Source organism: Telmatherina bonti, assembly GCF_933228915.1.
Source record: "Telmatherina bonti genome assembly, chromosome: 10".
In the NCBI taxonomy this organism is placed as follows: Eukaryota; Metazoa; Chordata; class Actinopteri; order Atheriniformes; family Telmatherinidae; genus Telmatherina; species Telmatherina bonti.
In genome coordinates, this window is record NC_136628.1 from 15,623,859 (window position 1) to 15,640,059 (window position 16,201).

The 16,201-nt window shown below is 39.5% G+C and overlaps 1 protein-coding gene across 2 annotated transcripts in view; it reads left to right on the forward strand.

Moving 5' to 3' along the window:
* The first annotated feature begins 2,209 nt into the window (after positions 1 to 2,209).
* The window catches only part of dpysl3 (dihydropyrimidinase like 3), a 32,706-nt gene continuing 18,714 nt past the window's right edge, over positions 2,210 to 16,201 (forward strand). For both annotated transcript variants that reach the window (XM_079247827.1, XM_079247828.1), the window contains exons 1-3: positions 2,210 to 2,369; positions 12,842 to 12,930; positions 13,799 to 13,983. In XM_079247827.1, coding sequence (XP_079103953.1) covers positions 2,331 to 2,369; positions 12,842 to 12,930; positions 13,799 to 13,983 — 313 coding nt within the window. In that variant the 5' untranslated portion in view covers positions 2,210 to 2,330. The remainder of the gene's footprint in view (positions 2,370 to 12,841; positions 12,931 to 13,798; positions 13,984 to 16,201) is intronic.

A 16,201-nucleotide genomic window follows, 5' to 3' on the forward strand; every position in this document is an offset into this window, starting at 1 on the left:
TGAATCTGAATTGCAACATTGCAGCTCCAAGGAGACCAGATGATTCAGCAGAAATAAACAGATAAGAGTCGGGCTTTGTAAGTGTATTTGCCTGATTTGCAAACAGTTTGGGTCAGTTTTGGACATTGGGTGGACAGCAGAGACAGGATAGTACATGTTCAACATCACAGATTTAACATCAGCCTTGTATTATAAACTTCCTCTTGAGGCAAAATGTGAGAATCCACTCTTTATTTTTCCACATGCTTTTAAATCTCTCCAAACTTACTTTGATTTGGATTCATTTCAGTTGTACAAAATATATATTATCATGCTGTTATTATCTGTTAGTTGTTGGGATTGTTTTTATTTTATGGACATGTGAAAATATTTTATATGCTCAGGGAGAAAGAAACAGTCATTGGAATTGCTTTGAATGTTTCACCTTGTGCTGCTGATACAGTATGATGCAATGGGTAATGATAACGATCATAACTGTAGATCATAATTATGTCTAGTTAGATAATTAGTGCAATGAGCGGCTGCAGTGGAGTAAATAATGGAAGGAGGTGAGCCAGATGTCCTGGGATAAAATCCCACTTTCCTCTTTTAAAAAAAAAAAAAAAAAAAAATTACTTCTAGGGTTTAAGTCTCCCTCTTTCACACACAAATTACTAACATAAATATCCAAATATGTACTGACATTTTAAAGTTTCTCCAAATGAAAGCGTCCGCTGCTTACCTAAAGTACTGAGCATAGGCTTAACTCCAGATGTCTACAGCTAAGAGGGATACAACGCTTCACTGTTGTATGGAAAATCAAGAATTCAGAGGTTTTTGAGTTCATAGAAGCTGTTTGAATGTATTATAAAAATATATGTCTCAATTTCTGGATGTATTTGTCCCATATTTTTCCATTCACATAAACACATTTTTTGATAAACAGAAACAACCCCCAGGTCTACTGTTGCTTGCACAAAAAGACATCACATATTGGCTGGGTTGGTAAACGTGATCGTTAATTATCTGTTGTATCAGATGAAGCTATCAAGGACAACCACTGTTTAATTGGTATTGATGTTTCTTTGGCCATTTTGAAACCACTAAGGTGGGGAGATTGCTGGTGCCGTCTTGATGCCCTGACAGAGACCCTTCTGCATCCTTGATCTGCCTTCATCTTGTCTGTCTGTCAGTGTCAGCTGGTTAATGCAGTCTGCAGAGGTAGCAGGACCTGCAAACATACAAGTGTGTTTTTTAATGTGCTAACCAAGGCCTGGAAATGCTGAGGTAATGCCTCGCTGCCATAAAAGGACACGTCAGCATGGAGGCACTGTGTCTTCGTAGATCCAGAGCTGGAATAAAAAGATGAGTAGTCACACACATTAATGCGTATTAATAAGCTTATAAAGTCTGCACTGTTAAATCTGAAGGTCTCTTGTCATACTAAGAAAAAAGCACATAAAGTAGTTCATAAAGTATTGTAATAAAACCTTTCAGCTTTAGATTATAGGACAAACAACAACAAAGAAAAAAACATTACAAGAGAATAAAATATTCTAGTTAATGCTTCTGCACACTAACACAGCCACTCTCATTCAAGTGCCTGCTCTCACATGCACATTGGTCTCATTATAGCTGCATTAAGGCTAAAGAGGGGAGTGGCAAGTGAAGGAGGGGGTCCACTTTAGGTTCAAACAATAGAGACACATGGTAGGGTGGGGACACACAGGCAGCAGGGGGGAAGTGTGTATGTGTTTGCAAAGTGGTGGACAGCTATAATATTTTGCACACTGAAATAAAACAACAAAGTATTTATGTAATATTTGAAATGAATTAGCTGAATTTAAGATGTTAATAAACGTTACGTGGAAAATATTGCTTTTGTTTCTTGTGCAGTCAAGATTTTAAACCATTCCTTATGAGAACATGTCAGAAAAAATATACTGATGTATGTCCTCCTCATTAAGTTTTTATTTATTCATTTTTATTCTTATTATGGCTCTTTATTTGGTTACTTTGTGTGCAAATAATCGCTGCAGACAGAGACAAGTGGATGCAGACCGCAGACGGTGCATGATGCTCGCGGTTCATGCGCTGCAGATGCGAAAGTGCGCCCTCTGGCGGAAAGACTGCGACACTGCGTCTCTCCGAAAGGAGCCTCCTGAGGGAGGGGCTCGGCGACTGGAGCACACGCGCTCCTACAGCTCTTGCGAGAACACTGAACATCGCACTGACAAGAGGGGCGACCATTCCTTGAAGCTCCCATCCAGGCGAGGCCCGCTGCAGCATCCGCATAGAGGGAATACCGCAATTTTTTAAGGCTTGATTTGAAGAGGTGGAATCGGACAAAGATGTCTTATCAAGGAAAAAAGAATATCCCAAAGATCACAGTGAGTAGAAGAGTTATTTGTGCTCCACTGGCTGCAGGAACGTTGATTCATGCTGTTGCAAATCACTGCGTTAGGGGTGAGATTTCAGCCAAACCGCACGATGAAAATCACCAATTAAACACGAGCTCGACGTGTAAACGTTGGATTTGTCTGAATACAGGAAACCAGTAAGGAATATTTCTATTTAAGCATAATGAAATGGCATGACTGGCTGCCATAGCGACAGCCAGGCAAGGGGAAAAAGGCGTTTTCTTAAAGGTATCCTGCATCTTCTTTGTTGAGAGAATCCAGTCTCTGTACTAAACCAGCTCAGTGATTTAAAAAGAAAAGAAAGGGAAAAAAAAAAACTGAAATATTTCTGGACGGACCTGTGTGCTTTGGCCTGATTGTGCAAAAAGATATTTTTTTTAGGGTGTTCTTTAGTAGCACTTCCATATACAAGCACAGTAATGTAGAACAATTTGAATTCTTTATTATTTAATTAAGAAAAATAAAAAGACAAATAAATCTTGCACCTTGAATTGGGTCATTCTAACAAAAATGTGCCCCACCTTTGTAGGATTTTTCCGGTCTACACTTATTGATCCTTTAGCCATATGGGAGGATATTGACCAGGGATGTTGGCCCCATTTGCAGTCCTGTCATTTTGATGTGTTTTTATGAATGCACTTCATGCATCATGATTATATCTGTTTGTAGCAGATGAATGAACACAAGGAAGTGGTGTAAAATATTTAGTCAACCTTTTAAATCAATTCATTGCTTCCACAAAGGACCTGATTTAGTTTTAGTTTAATGTCAACTATGAAATAACCCCCCCCCCCCCCCCCCCCCCCCCCCCCCCCCATCTTCCAGACACAGACGGGGCTTGTGTTGCAGGGGAGTGAGAGGGAGAGGAGGAAAGCTGAGGAGGGGGGAGAATACACAGCCATTTGTGATGAGCTGTGATTAGGCAGCCCTGTAGTGTAGCGCAGCGCTCCGATGTCTGCATCCAGAGAAGGACCAATTCAGGCTCCTGCCAGAGCGTAGAGGGTGGGGGGTTGAATTCAGGGCGGGCTGGCTTTACACAGTTAGGCAGCTGGGTGGTGGTGGTGGTGGGTGTTACGACTGCAGAGCGGCCTCTCCCACTCCCTCTCCTTCTGTCTGTATACGTGTGTGTGTGTGTGTGTGTGAGAGAGAGAGCGCCTGAAATGCCTGCCTATTAGTTTTCATTGTTGCAGCTCAGGCTGCAGTCAGGAGTGTGTTGCTTCGCCGTGGGAGAGACCGCCTTTGTCTCATCTCAGCTGATTTTACACCACACACACGATGTGCGTAGAGATCTTGTATTTTGAGTCCTTTGCATACCTTTATTCTAAGCTAAAATCAGCAGGAGGAAAAGGTCATTAGGACAACAAAAATGTATCAGTTCTCAGCTGAAAGGATGTGTGCAGCTTTCTATAAAAGCATGTTTGGGTTAAATACGTATGTCAGTCATGCATCTGCATAGACACAATCATAAGAAGTGGTTTATTACAAGTCGTCAGTGGAGTATTTGATTCACCAGGAGAAGTTGTGCCTCCTTCTCTATTGATCTGACAACAAATCAAAGCTTTTGTAACTTTGAACTGGTAAGAAAGATGAGTTTTGTGATGGCTGGTTTTCTCTTGGTAGGATATACAGAACCTGCTTTTTAAGGTTTAATTTGCCCCCCAATAAACTCAAAGTTGATTTCATTATTTATTGAGTGAATGATTCAGTAGCTGAGCAGAGTAAAAACGTTCATTTCTCTTCTGTATTCCCTGTAAGTTTCATAGTTTTTAGCAGAAGACCCACAGATGATGTGTTCAAGTGACAAAGCTCTCCAATAGAGGCAACGTGACAGTATTCATGATGCAAACAAACTAAGTTTAACAGGTCGCAGTGGATGGAAATGTCAAGAAATTAATCAAATTTAAGCAAAACAATATTTAGTTTGTCATTCTATATCTTCTTATGACCATTTTTTTTACTTTGACTGTATCATAGAAACACTTATCCATCCACTGGCTTTAACAAAGTAGCTATTTAAAAAGCGTAATCTTTTTATTTAACTGTTTTCTGTGCTTCATCCGAACCAAACTGGAACCACCGAAATGCTTCTTAGATTTTCAGCAGTGTTTGTTAAGGGATTTTCAAGAGAAAACAGCTTATTACGTGTGTCAGGTAAAACCTGAATACAAATGAGAAAAATATGTAAACCGTCAGAAAAAAAGCAAAGCAAGGAGCTTTAACTGCATTTTCTGAACCTCCGCTCGTATAGACAGAGTTAAAGAGAAAAAAATGTTTTAAAATCTGAAGAATCAATTTATAAATTTGTTTTGGAAGTCATGAATGCTGGAAAACAAGGACAATGAAATCTACAGAAAAAAAACCCCAACTCAGAATGTCAGCATTTGTGATGGTACAGGGTTGGAAGATGTTATCATTTAGGGCAGCTTTAAAGGTGAATGATTTGGAGCAACTCATGCTGCCATTTACATGATGCCTTTTTGGTAAATTTGCCGGCTGTTCAGAGCCACTCAGACCAGTTTAACCCATTTAAAATATTAAAAGCATGTAAAAGTAGAAATGTGTTAAAGCTCATGTTGTTGAAATGTTAAGCAGCTGCAATTCCAGGAGCAAATCATTGAAAAGGATAAAATAGTAAAAAAAAAAATTCTCACACACAATATTTGATTTGTTGTCTTTGTATTTGGAGTAAAATGTATTTTGATTTTGATTCATGTTTTACACAGTTAACCCACTAAAAGATATGAATAGTGACTGGGATTCCACCAGAGTATATCTAGGATACTACATTGTATAGTATTAGTTTTGCTTCAGTTTTATAAAACCCCATCCAGGTTTTTTTTCTCTTTATTCTCTGATCTGTCCATCCACTTCCAGCTGTTTCCAGCTGTGTAGTACTGCTGTAATGGCTCTGTCAGACTTCTAAGGTGTGGTTCTTCCCTTCCCTCATACCCACTCACAGCAGCCTCTGTGTTGTTCCAGGCTGCTCCATGTCATTAATAATCCTCCCCAGCTGGAAGGAGCATCTGTGGGCATGAAACAGACCCAGCAGACAGCCGCTGAGTCCCTCTGTTGACGTGCCACAAAACAGCCTTTGCCCTCACCATGTAGCCTGCAGCAAAGTGGGCAAACAGAGTACCCCAGACATAGCAGTGCGAGTCACCATGGCAACGAATATACTGTTATGGCTGCAGAAAAATGCCGCCTCTGTTTAGTTTTGTTGTGTGATTTGACACACACGCAGATTCTGATTCAGACTTTTTGACCAAAGGAGTTTATAATTCAGTCCGTCTGTCTGTTCCAGTCCAGATAGCTTTTTATTTTCCTTTTGATCCAGTTGCCATGGTTACATGGTTACACTACCTCAGCCTATCACAATATCAACATTCCAGACAAGCAGGATTTCTCTCAGGCTGTGGTTGTCAGAGGTGTCTAGAAGTCATTTAGATGGATAAGACTCGTTGTTTTCGCTTTTCCAGAAAGTAAAAAAAAAAAAAAAAAAAAAAAAAAAAAGCCTGTGCACATTTAGTTAAAGAGTAAATATTTTTGATTGCTAGGCAACAGGGTTGCAGCAGAGGCACTGGTGCACATTCAAAGATGACTTCCCCCTTCCACTGGTCCCCGCCTGCCTCCCCACAGCTCCCTCCACCCAACACGAGGGTCTCTGTCACAGCTAACGGAGGTCGCTTCTAATATCTGCTCAGCTTCTCCGACCTGCTTTGCGGTTGTGGAGTTTTTCTAGGACCGTTCCCGCTAATTAACTGCTGCGCCGTGGCTATATAGTAATTTGCATCCCACTTTTTATGAGCGCTTCCCTCTCCCGTCTGACGAAAGTGGAAAAATGTTGTGTGGGTATCAGCGTAGTAACACAAAAACAACATCCTGCCGTCTATTTTGGAGTACTGCTGGCTTGTGTAACAGAAAATGACAGTTTCCTGTACGGCGAGAAGCGCTTTATTTTTAAGTTCTTTGTTTTTGTTCAGAGCTGAATGACAAGATATTTTTTTCCACCTGAACTTTTAATCCACTCTGTTGGTACGAGTTTAACAGATGAGCTTGTCAGCACTTGTGAGAAGTTGCAGCTGAGGCGAGTAGAAAGATCTTATCTGTGACTTCAAACATTAAGATTTATAAATAGAAAAAAAAAAAAAGTTCTTGGAAGCACACATCCCCAAAACAATGCAGATCTGTAACATCCATTTGGTCAGCTTAGTCCAACAGAAGACATTTGTAGTCAATGCTTTTATTTGATCCTGATAATCTTTTGTTGTTGATTTCAGACGGTTGGTTTCTTTATGTTTGTATTAAAACAAATCTGTTTTAGATTTACTCCCACTAAAACTTGTGCACATAAACCTCTGGTTACAATTGTGTACAGCTTTTATTCATCACAACTCACAGACTCACAAATACACACATGTCTGTTAAGACTAAATTCAGCATTTTCTCATGTTTCAATCATTTATGATCCATTAGTTTTGACTGGAGCAAATGTATTTATTCATCATAACATCTTAGTTACAGTGTTGCTTGCATTTATTTATTTATTTATCTATCTTTGCTAGTGTACTTGCACTTGTAAATTAATATTTTATAACTAAGTAAAACTGAGGTTAAAGGAAAGTGAGGAGTTAGGGGAGTTTTATTTTTTTAGTTTTTCAATTTAATAAAGTCAAAACAAGGACCTGTTGGCTCAGTTACTGTAGATGACCTCTGTGATGCAAACAGAGTCTTAGATTTTTCACTGAGTAAAGATATGTCAGTCTGTCTTCACGATGGAGCAGATTAATCAGTGTTGTGCCTGGATGTAATGGTATTGTATCTACAGCTCCTCTAATGGTTGTCTTGTTGCAAGAGTGGGTGCTGTCATAGTAACATGACTGACCAATGAAGACATGGTCGGTGACCCTGGAGGGTCAGATCATATTAGCATCGTCCTGATCATCAAAGCTTGGTTAAATTCTATGATAATCCAAGAACAGAATGGGTTATTTTATAGTTTTAGGAAGCCTCTTGTTCTTAATTTACTAATTTATTTTTTTTTTTTCCGAATTGTGGAATAATTTTTATAAATAGGACTCTTCTATGGGAAATCCAGCAAGCCAATTATGCGATGGGTTTGTCCCAATCTGGTGCTTTTTTTTCTTCTTTGTGAAACCTTTTATGCAAATATAAACCCTTGAGCTCCATATAACAATTAATTTTTCACAGTTATCTGAAGGTCCAAATGATGACTTCAAATTTAAAAAAAATGTAAAGTTTTTATATAAAGGTCAGAGTTTAAACGGTTCGTTTTAAACAGCAAATACACTGTTAATTTATGAAAACAACCACTAGGATACATGGTTGCAGTGGTTCCAGTTCTGAAATATTAAAGCAACGAACATACACATGTGTCATCAGACGCGTGAAATGATAAATAAAGACAACGCATCATTAGGAGGCATACATGGATTATAACAGCTGTGTACACCCTATTACACAGTTTTTACCCTTGTTTTGCATTGGTGGTTAATTAGATGGAAGTCTGTCATTGGTTCTGCTGTTGTACATGACTGAATCCACCCACTGGAAACAGCTGTGGTTGTGTAATCCGGTCCGGGACTCCGAACTGGTTTGTGTGAACAGCAAACCAGCCAGTTAAAAGCATTAAATGTCAAAGCTAGAAATGCAGCAAAAACTCATACAGCACTATGAGTGTGACATGTGTTCATTATGAGGATCGTATACCATCTTGTTAATGTTGTAACAAATGGTCAGATTTATTCCCATGACCATATAATAGCACAGATGGTTTAACTCCAGCAGTGTGACTGTTACAAAGCCACAAGAGTCACTTTACACAGGGAGGGGAGTGCTGTTATGAAAAGTGCATTTGAGAACTTCCTGCATGTCTGCTGTAGATCCACTCACATCTAAAAAAAATCATGAGTGGTGACTGACAGAATCCAGAATGAATGATTTTCCAATGGAGACTCTGTGGCATTGTTATAATTTCACTTCTTGTGTTAACCACGTGTGTGTAAGTGTAACACACATAGCATATTGCTGCTTCTGACTGAATGACACAAGACCTACCAAATGAGACAGTTTGAGGCTGTTAGTGACATATTGTATAGAGAAAATGCTACATTTATCACAAATTGTTCTGTTATGCCATGATTTATGAAGTTTGATTGAAAAACTTCCGTGAGAAACTGTCTGATAGGTGTCTGTAAAGACGGTGGACAGTTTGGTCTCACATTCTGCAGAACTACTACTTAGATCTTTGCAGGGTGTTTCTGATGTTTATTTACAGCTTGGAAATGGTTGCTTCCCAGGTGTTGTTATTATGAGTGATTATTTGTGTTTCTGCACGATGCTTTTTAACCTCCAGCTTTCCACTGAGTGGGAATGAGTCCTGTTCATCCCACCAGTAGACCACTAGTATGTGGAAAACTACTGATGACTATAGACTCTTGCATGTTGTCATCAGTGTGGCTGAAAATTAAAACATGAATGTGTGTGACTGTTTGAAAGTGATGTCATGAGCACTTCAGTAAGTCACCCATGCATGAGGGCACACCTCTGACTGCAGTGCTATAGATCAGATAAAAAGTCTTTACTGATGCAGTGGATGAAAACAGGTCAGGATTGCTGAGTTGCACTTCTCAGCTCTGCTTTTCTGTCGGTTAAAAATCAGAAAATGAAGAACAGGAGCTTTTTTTTTCTGTCCTGAAAAGTTCAGTTCATGATGATGCAAAAGCAGAGACGAGCTGCAAAGCCTCTTTGTCTGATGTTTCTGCTATTAACTGGTAGAAGTGGTTGAATAAAAGTGTGTGTTTTCCTAGCTACTCCAGCCAGAATTCAGGGGCTATGTTGTTTCTACAAAGCAAGATTATATGAGATATTTCACCTGAACAAAGTCAGTGAGTCTATATTTTGACATGATCAACAGCAAGACCTTTTAACCGCATAAAACAAAGTATAGTGTCTATATGAGACTGAAGAAGAAAAAAAAAAGCTTTTTATTTATTTACGGGTTTACAATGCTTTTATGTAGTTCTTGTCAAAACCACTAGATTCCTTTACCTTCCTGAACCTGAAGCCGCCTGCAGTTCTTGTAAAATTACTGTCATACAAAAAAAAGAACTGAACAAGTCCCATCAGTCTGATGGAAAAATGTGTGTTTATTATTTGTCTTTTGTTCATTTTTGATCTTTAAGTCAGTTTGACAGAAAATTAATCAACAGTTTTAATTCAATTTAAGGCAAAAACTGCTTCTGTTTTTTTTTTATGAGAAAAACTAAGAAATCTACTCGTTTATGAGAAAATAATGTTGATGTTTAAAAGAGTTACTTGCCTTCAAGACTGTTTTTATTTATGAAAAGCATTGATTGCTCCAATACACAAAGCTGGAAACAGTCGACATTTAGTTGCCTAGCTCTGCATGTGAACTTCAGAGTGAGGTAGTGCAGGGCGTTGAGCGTCGCTCTGTTTTGAATTGTCTCTCAGTTAATGAGTGACAGTTTCAGGGCTGCGAGCTCAGGAGTGTGAGCCATGCCGGTGCCGTGTTCCAACCGCAGATCGCCATCGGCTGCCTCAGGGTGTGGTTGCTCGCAGGCTCTGGGCTCAGTTTCACACTACTCCATCACCACATACATCACCATTCACAACCACATACACACACACACACATAGAAAGACATGATTATGCGTATTATATTATATGTGTATCATTTGTACTAAAGGCAAAACCTGATTGTTTTTTTCCTTTCTTTCTGTTATAAAGAGTCACTGCAGTTTATTGCAGTGATGAAACTGTGGGTCCGCAGCCAGGAGTGTAAATCACTTCACACATGTGCGGATGGGAAAATATGGATGTCTCTCCTCAGCAGGGCGAGGAACAGAGTCCTGCTATTTTAACAGAGTGCAGATGCAGAAATGATGGACTTTTTTTAATGCAACCTTATACTTTTGTTTTGCAAAGAAATCTAGTTGCATCTGGTATTTGTTGCTTTGTAACATAACTTCATGTTGAATTTAATTATTCTGCTCACGATAGATTAGCAACCAGACAATCAATAACTTGACAGATAAAATGTCCCAGAAGAATATTTCTTATTATTTTGCTCCTAAACCAAGATCCACACAAAGAATAAATGAAATGATATAAATTTGAAATGCCTTGTTAATTGCATCCCAGTTTTTAAGCCGATTCTGTCACAATGTGGAGGTGGAGGACTTGAAAGTGGAGACGGGAACCAGAAATACGGTGTCAGGATGTTTATTTCCAAAAACCAAAAAAGTGAAGGCAAGAAAACGCATGAGGCATGACAAACAACACCTGAACCTAACACAACGAACCAGCAGTGGGGAACAGAAACCAAGGGGCGTAAACACACAGGAGCAAAACGAGACACAGGTGAACGCAAAAAGGAAACAAGACACAACACTAGAAAATAAAACAGGAACCTAGAAGACAATATGACACACATCATGACCGATTCTGACAAATGATTTTTTTTTTTAGCTTGATTTAAAAAAAAAAAAAAAAGTACATTTATTCATTTCATGAATAAATCACTCACTTTAGGGTTTCTTAACCCGGGTCCTCGGGGACCACTCTCCTGCCTGCTTTAGTTCTCACCAACTCCAGTACACCTGATGCAGATTACCTTAACTGCTTACCAAGTTCTATAAAAACCTGATAATGATCCATTGATTTGAGTCAGGTGTGTTAAAGTAGGATTACCTATAAAATGTGCAGGGCAGTGGACCCCGAGGACCTGGACTGACAAACACTGCTTTAGGGTTAATAATGAGCTCTTAAGAAGTTTAAGTGGGAACAAAAAAACTGCTGGGGTGACCATGCTCTTTGTCAAATTGTGTACTCAAAGATAAAAACATAGTAGAAAACAATGTCAGTAGTCACATTTTTAGAGCTATTTAGTTTACAGTTGATACATTTTAAATTTTTCAAACAAGAAAGGATCAAAACATGCTTTTTTTTTTATTGCCAAAAAAACCCCACCTTGATCAGACCAAGGCTGACAACTAATGATCTTTTTGAAACATTTTCCCTTGACGACCCATCGGCAAGTGGAAACATCATGGGATGAAACTTTCAAGTCACTTCCATAGTAAAAAACCCCAAAAAACAATGGTTTCAGTCTCTGCAGAATCCCAGGTTAAAGTCCCAAACAGTGAGATAAACACTCAGGTTAGGTTCCCCAACGAAACAGCTGGTGCAACAGCAGCAAATAAGAACATATAAGAATAAGCAGTCAGAAAAGCTGGGTGTGGAATAAATAAGAGATAATAAGAAATCTAAAATCTAAAAATAGATTAAGAATAAAAAAAAATAAGGATCTAGATAACAGTTTCTACTATAAGTATACCAGTACATAGTACAGAATACAATATCTCCTATTTGAGTATTGCTTATTTTTTTTTTATTCTGAGATGTCGTGCCAATGTATCTTCCTGTGCTCAGTGGATTAAGCATTAGCTTAACAGTTTGCCCAGAAAGCCGCCAACCAGCTGTCCAGTTTCCCATATGCCAGCTAACGGTTTCATCTATCCCTTAAACCTCCCTGCTCTGTAACCAGTGGTTCACCCACTGGATATAAAACCCAACAGACAACTACTTTCCCCTAAAGACCAGCCTCTTTTCCTGATACAACTCGTTGCCATGACAATGACCTGCAAGAGTTTATGCGCAATGTCTGACTGCATGGTGCTGCAGAAAAGCCCAGTGCTGTGAAGTGATGCTGCTTTTCAGTTTTATCATAAAAGTGTGTGTGGATCATGTTTGGGGGTTGATTTATTGTGTCATGTTGATTCTCCATTTCCTGCCTCAGAAAAAATATGAGCACTTTCTGTTGCTGGTTGCTATTCGTCTGTTTGCCAAATGGATTACGCTGAGGACATAGCATCCACAGTGGGTTTTGTTGCATAACAAATGCAGGATGAACTTGGATAAGATGTTAATCCCTGGTCAGTGCTTGACAGCAGCTGCAGTCCTGCTCCCAGCAGCAAAATGTCAGTTTCAAAGATCATATCTGCACGCCTTGAGAAGATTGCCCTGTTTAAGATTAGATTAGGTTTAGACAAGAGTTATTGTGGATATTTTGCTCCATAGCTAAACTGCATATGATGTGTTTGTATTGGAGAAGAGTTACAATATGCCCGCTTCTTCCCAGCCACGACTGACTGAATGAAACATTGTTCGTCTCCTCTGAGTTGAGAAAAAGAGGGACACAATGCAGCTACGGAGTAGAGAAGCACTGTCTGACTCTGAGTTTAGCACACAAACGTCCTCGCTGAGTGAATCTCCCAAAAGTTGATATTTACCTGACAGTGTTGTTTGCCAAAAGTTGTCTTCCTTGGAAGAAAATGGCTCTTAATCATTTTATTCTCCACCCCCCATTTCTTGTCTCCCTTTCTCCGCAATTTCTCTCACAGAGCGACAGGCTTCTGATCAAAGGCGGGAGGATTGTGAACGATGACCAGTCCTTCCATGCCGATATCTACATGGAAGATGGACTCATTAAGTAAGTCTCACACCGAACTGCCTCTTATTTCATTGCCTTCCTCTTCTCACCCTTCTAAAAGTTTATTTCTGTTATACTTCATTTTACAGGAGTATAAATACATGTACATATACATATTTCCTCCAATTTTGATGTTTTACTTGATTCATTTCACTCTTTTTCTGGGGTGAGCTGTTACTTTCATTCGAATGCCTTTTAGTTTGTCTAGATTTAGCATCACTTTGAGGTGCCAACATCAAAGCCGCCATGCCAGCATGCCTGGTTTCTTCTACTCTTCCTGTCAAATATAAAAAATAAACCGCAAAGAATTTAAAAGCGAACGCGTGAGCTCAAACTGCTTGATCATGCAAAGTGTCAACACCAGGAAAAATATGACCTCTTTCGGTGTTTTTCTTTCCCGTCTGAGTGAAGTGATGGATGTAGTTTAATAGCGAGTGTAGTCCGCAGCTATGTCTCCTACTGATATGGCGAGGGCAGTGGGAACTGGACTGGCAGTCCCCCATTTTTTTTTTCCAGTTGTAGACTCTTTGTTCCTCTGAGTGGGAAGGTTTGGGGAAAGGAAACCACAGAAAGCCTGGTGTTGCATAATAAACACCCGTTCCCCTGCAGCACCACTGAGCTGCTGGCAAATCCACAGAGACGCTGGCTTCTGCCTGCTGGTCTGTCTGGCACATCTCCTCTGTAAAGTCTAAGCAAGGGGACTTTTTTTTTTTCTCTCAAAAATGGGTTTAACAAATATTGATGTGTTGACATGGTGATAACATGTAGCTTCAAGTTTTGTTGAGCTTGTATAAAAGTACAGTTTTAGTCATTTTTACTGGCATGTATGTTTTCTGAAATGCATGCATTCATGCTTTACTGTTTACAGGCAAATTGGAGACAACCTGATCGTGCCTGGTGGGGTAAAGACCATCGAGGCCAACGGGAAGATGGTGATCCCCGGCGGTATTGATATCCACACCCACTTCCAGATGCCATACCGTGGAACCACAACCGTGGATGACTTCGCTCAGGGATCAAAAGCGGCCCTGGCTGGTGGCACGACCATGATCGGTGAGCGCTGCAGGGAAACTCATCCATGCATGTGGCGCTGGCGGCAGTCAAAGTGTCAGCATTCACAGAGAAAGCCCAAAAAAGAGGTTATAGCGAGGTTGGGGGGTTGGCTGTTACCCAAACATGAGACAACAGAAAGGGAGGGATAGGGAGCAGTTTTGGGCTGTTATGGGCAACCCTCCAAAAATAAAAAGGGCCATACAAAAGACTGAGCGAAGGGGGCCGGAGTAGTGGGCGGTACGTAGTGAAACACTGCTCCCGCTGAAACGGGGCACCGTTCAGGAGTGCGTCTGCATCTTTGTGTGTGTCGAGCTCAGCCTTAGCATGTCGCTGCATATAGCGTAGAGATGCTATCGCAGTCAACAGCTGGTAGATACCACAGCTTCATTCATACCAGGAACTTTTTTCTAGGCTGGTTGCCACTCTGCTGCCTCTTTGCTCACTGTGGCTCTGTGTTCAAGCAGATACTAACAGGCGTGCTGCTGTAGTGAGCTGTATTCATGGGATCCATTCACAGAGGGATTATATTGCAGGCGGTGTGTGAGAAAGTGGAAATGTCTACTGTGTCTCCTTGTATGTATTGTATACAGTATATGCCTTTTTCAGATGAAGCTGTGTTTGATTAGTAGTTTTTTTTAACAGACACCAACAATGTTGTGTTTTTGTTAGTATCGTCACGTTACTATTAATCGTTTGTTTACTATTGTTGTTATATGTGTAAACGTGTGGGACTGCCTGTTTAGCCATATCCTATTAACATAAGCAGATTTAGATGTCTTTGTCTGTAATGAGATTAAAGGCCGGTCAGGTGGTGAGCCAGTAGGGGTCTTATTTTATTATAGCTGAGTAAGATGGAGCGGGATATTTAGTTTACAGTGACAGCTTTCTATAGTAAGGCAAAACAGGCATTTAAGACTGACGGACCTTTGTTTTCTTCTTTTCTAGATTATTAAAGAAACTAGACACATATACAAAGGCAATTTTAAACATTAAACAAAAGATAAATCACTGCATAAAATAAAAAAAATAAAACTTTTAATGAATTGTATATGCCATTTGCTAATATTTTATCCAGTATTATATTTAAAAAAAATAATATTGTGAATTTACAGCAAACAATGCATTAAAAAGCTGGGATGGGGCAGCAAACGATTGAAAGAATATATGGTGCCAGAAACAGATGGAGTAGCATGTTTATTCAAATTAATTGGCAACAAGTGAGCATCATGACTAGGCACAGAAAGAGCACCCAACAGAAGTAAACATGGCCAGACTAACAGCTTTGTCCTAAAATCTGCGTCTGAAAAGAAGTTTAAAATGAACTTCTAAAATATGTTCTTTAACATACAACTGTTAGGATTTAAAATATTCTATAATCTACAGTAGCTTACATCATATCATCCAAAAACTCAGAGAATTCGGAGACATCTCTGTAGACAAAGCACAATAATAGAAATCACAATTGGAAGCTCATGATCATTGGACCCGCTGACTTTTCTACTCAAAAAATGGGTGTGACTTTTTCATGGAAATCACTGCATGAGCTCAAGGAACATTTGCTAAAGATCACAGTTTGTGGACACAGTTCACTTTGTCATCCATAAATTCAGTTTAAACCTTAATCATGCCAAGAAGTAGCCACATGTGATGTGAACATGATCCTACATTACCTACAGTCCAGATCTTTCTTCAACTAAAAGCATTTGGTGCATTCTGACAAGGAGCAGCCAGATTTGATTTAGACAAATATAGAACAGCATTTCTCAGCTAACCTTCTCAGTTCCCATGTTTATAGGCTGTTGTTAAATAAAGAAGAAATGCTCCATAATGGTAAACAGAGTTCAGTCCAAATATAGAGAAAAGTTGCACAATCATTTTTAAAAAGAGTTGAAAAAGTAAAATGTCTGACTTTCAACTTTTGTGCCGTGTTGTCAATAAAATATTGGTTAGTTGAGATTTGGAAATTATTGCATTCTGTTTCTATTCAATTTTACACAGTCTAAACGGATTGTACATTGAAAAATGTACAATCTGTGCTTCAGGTAGGCAGTGCCAACTAAATTCAACATGTCAACAGCTGAGCAGGCTCCCAACTTTTTCAAGGACATCTGCAGCCATGTAAACACAATGCGATGTGACATCTGACAAGATTGGTCTGGACTAGCTGAGCACCACGGCAACCCAGACAGCTGATTATGCAAGATAAACAATCCATGAA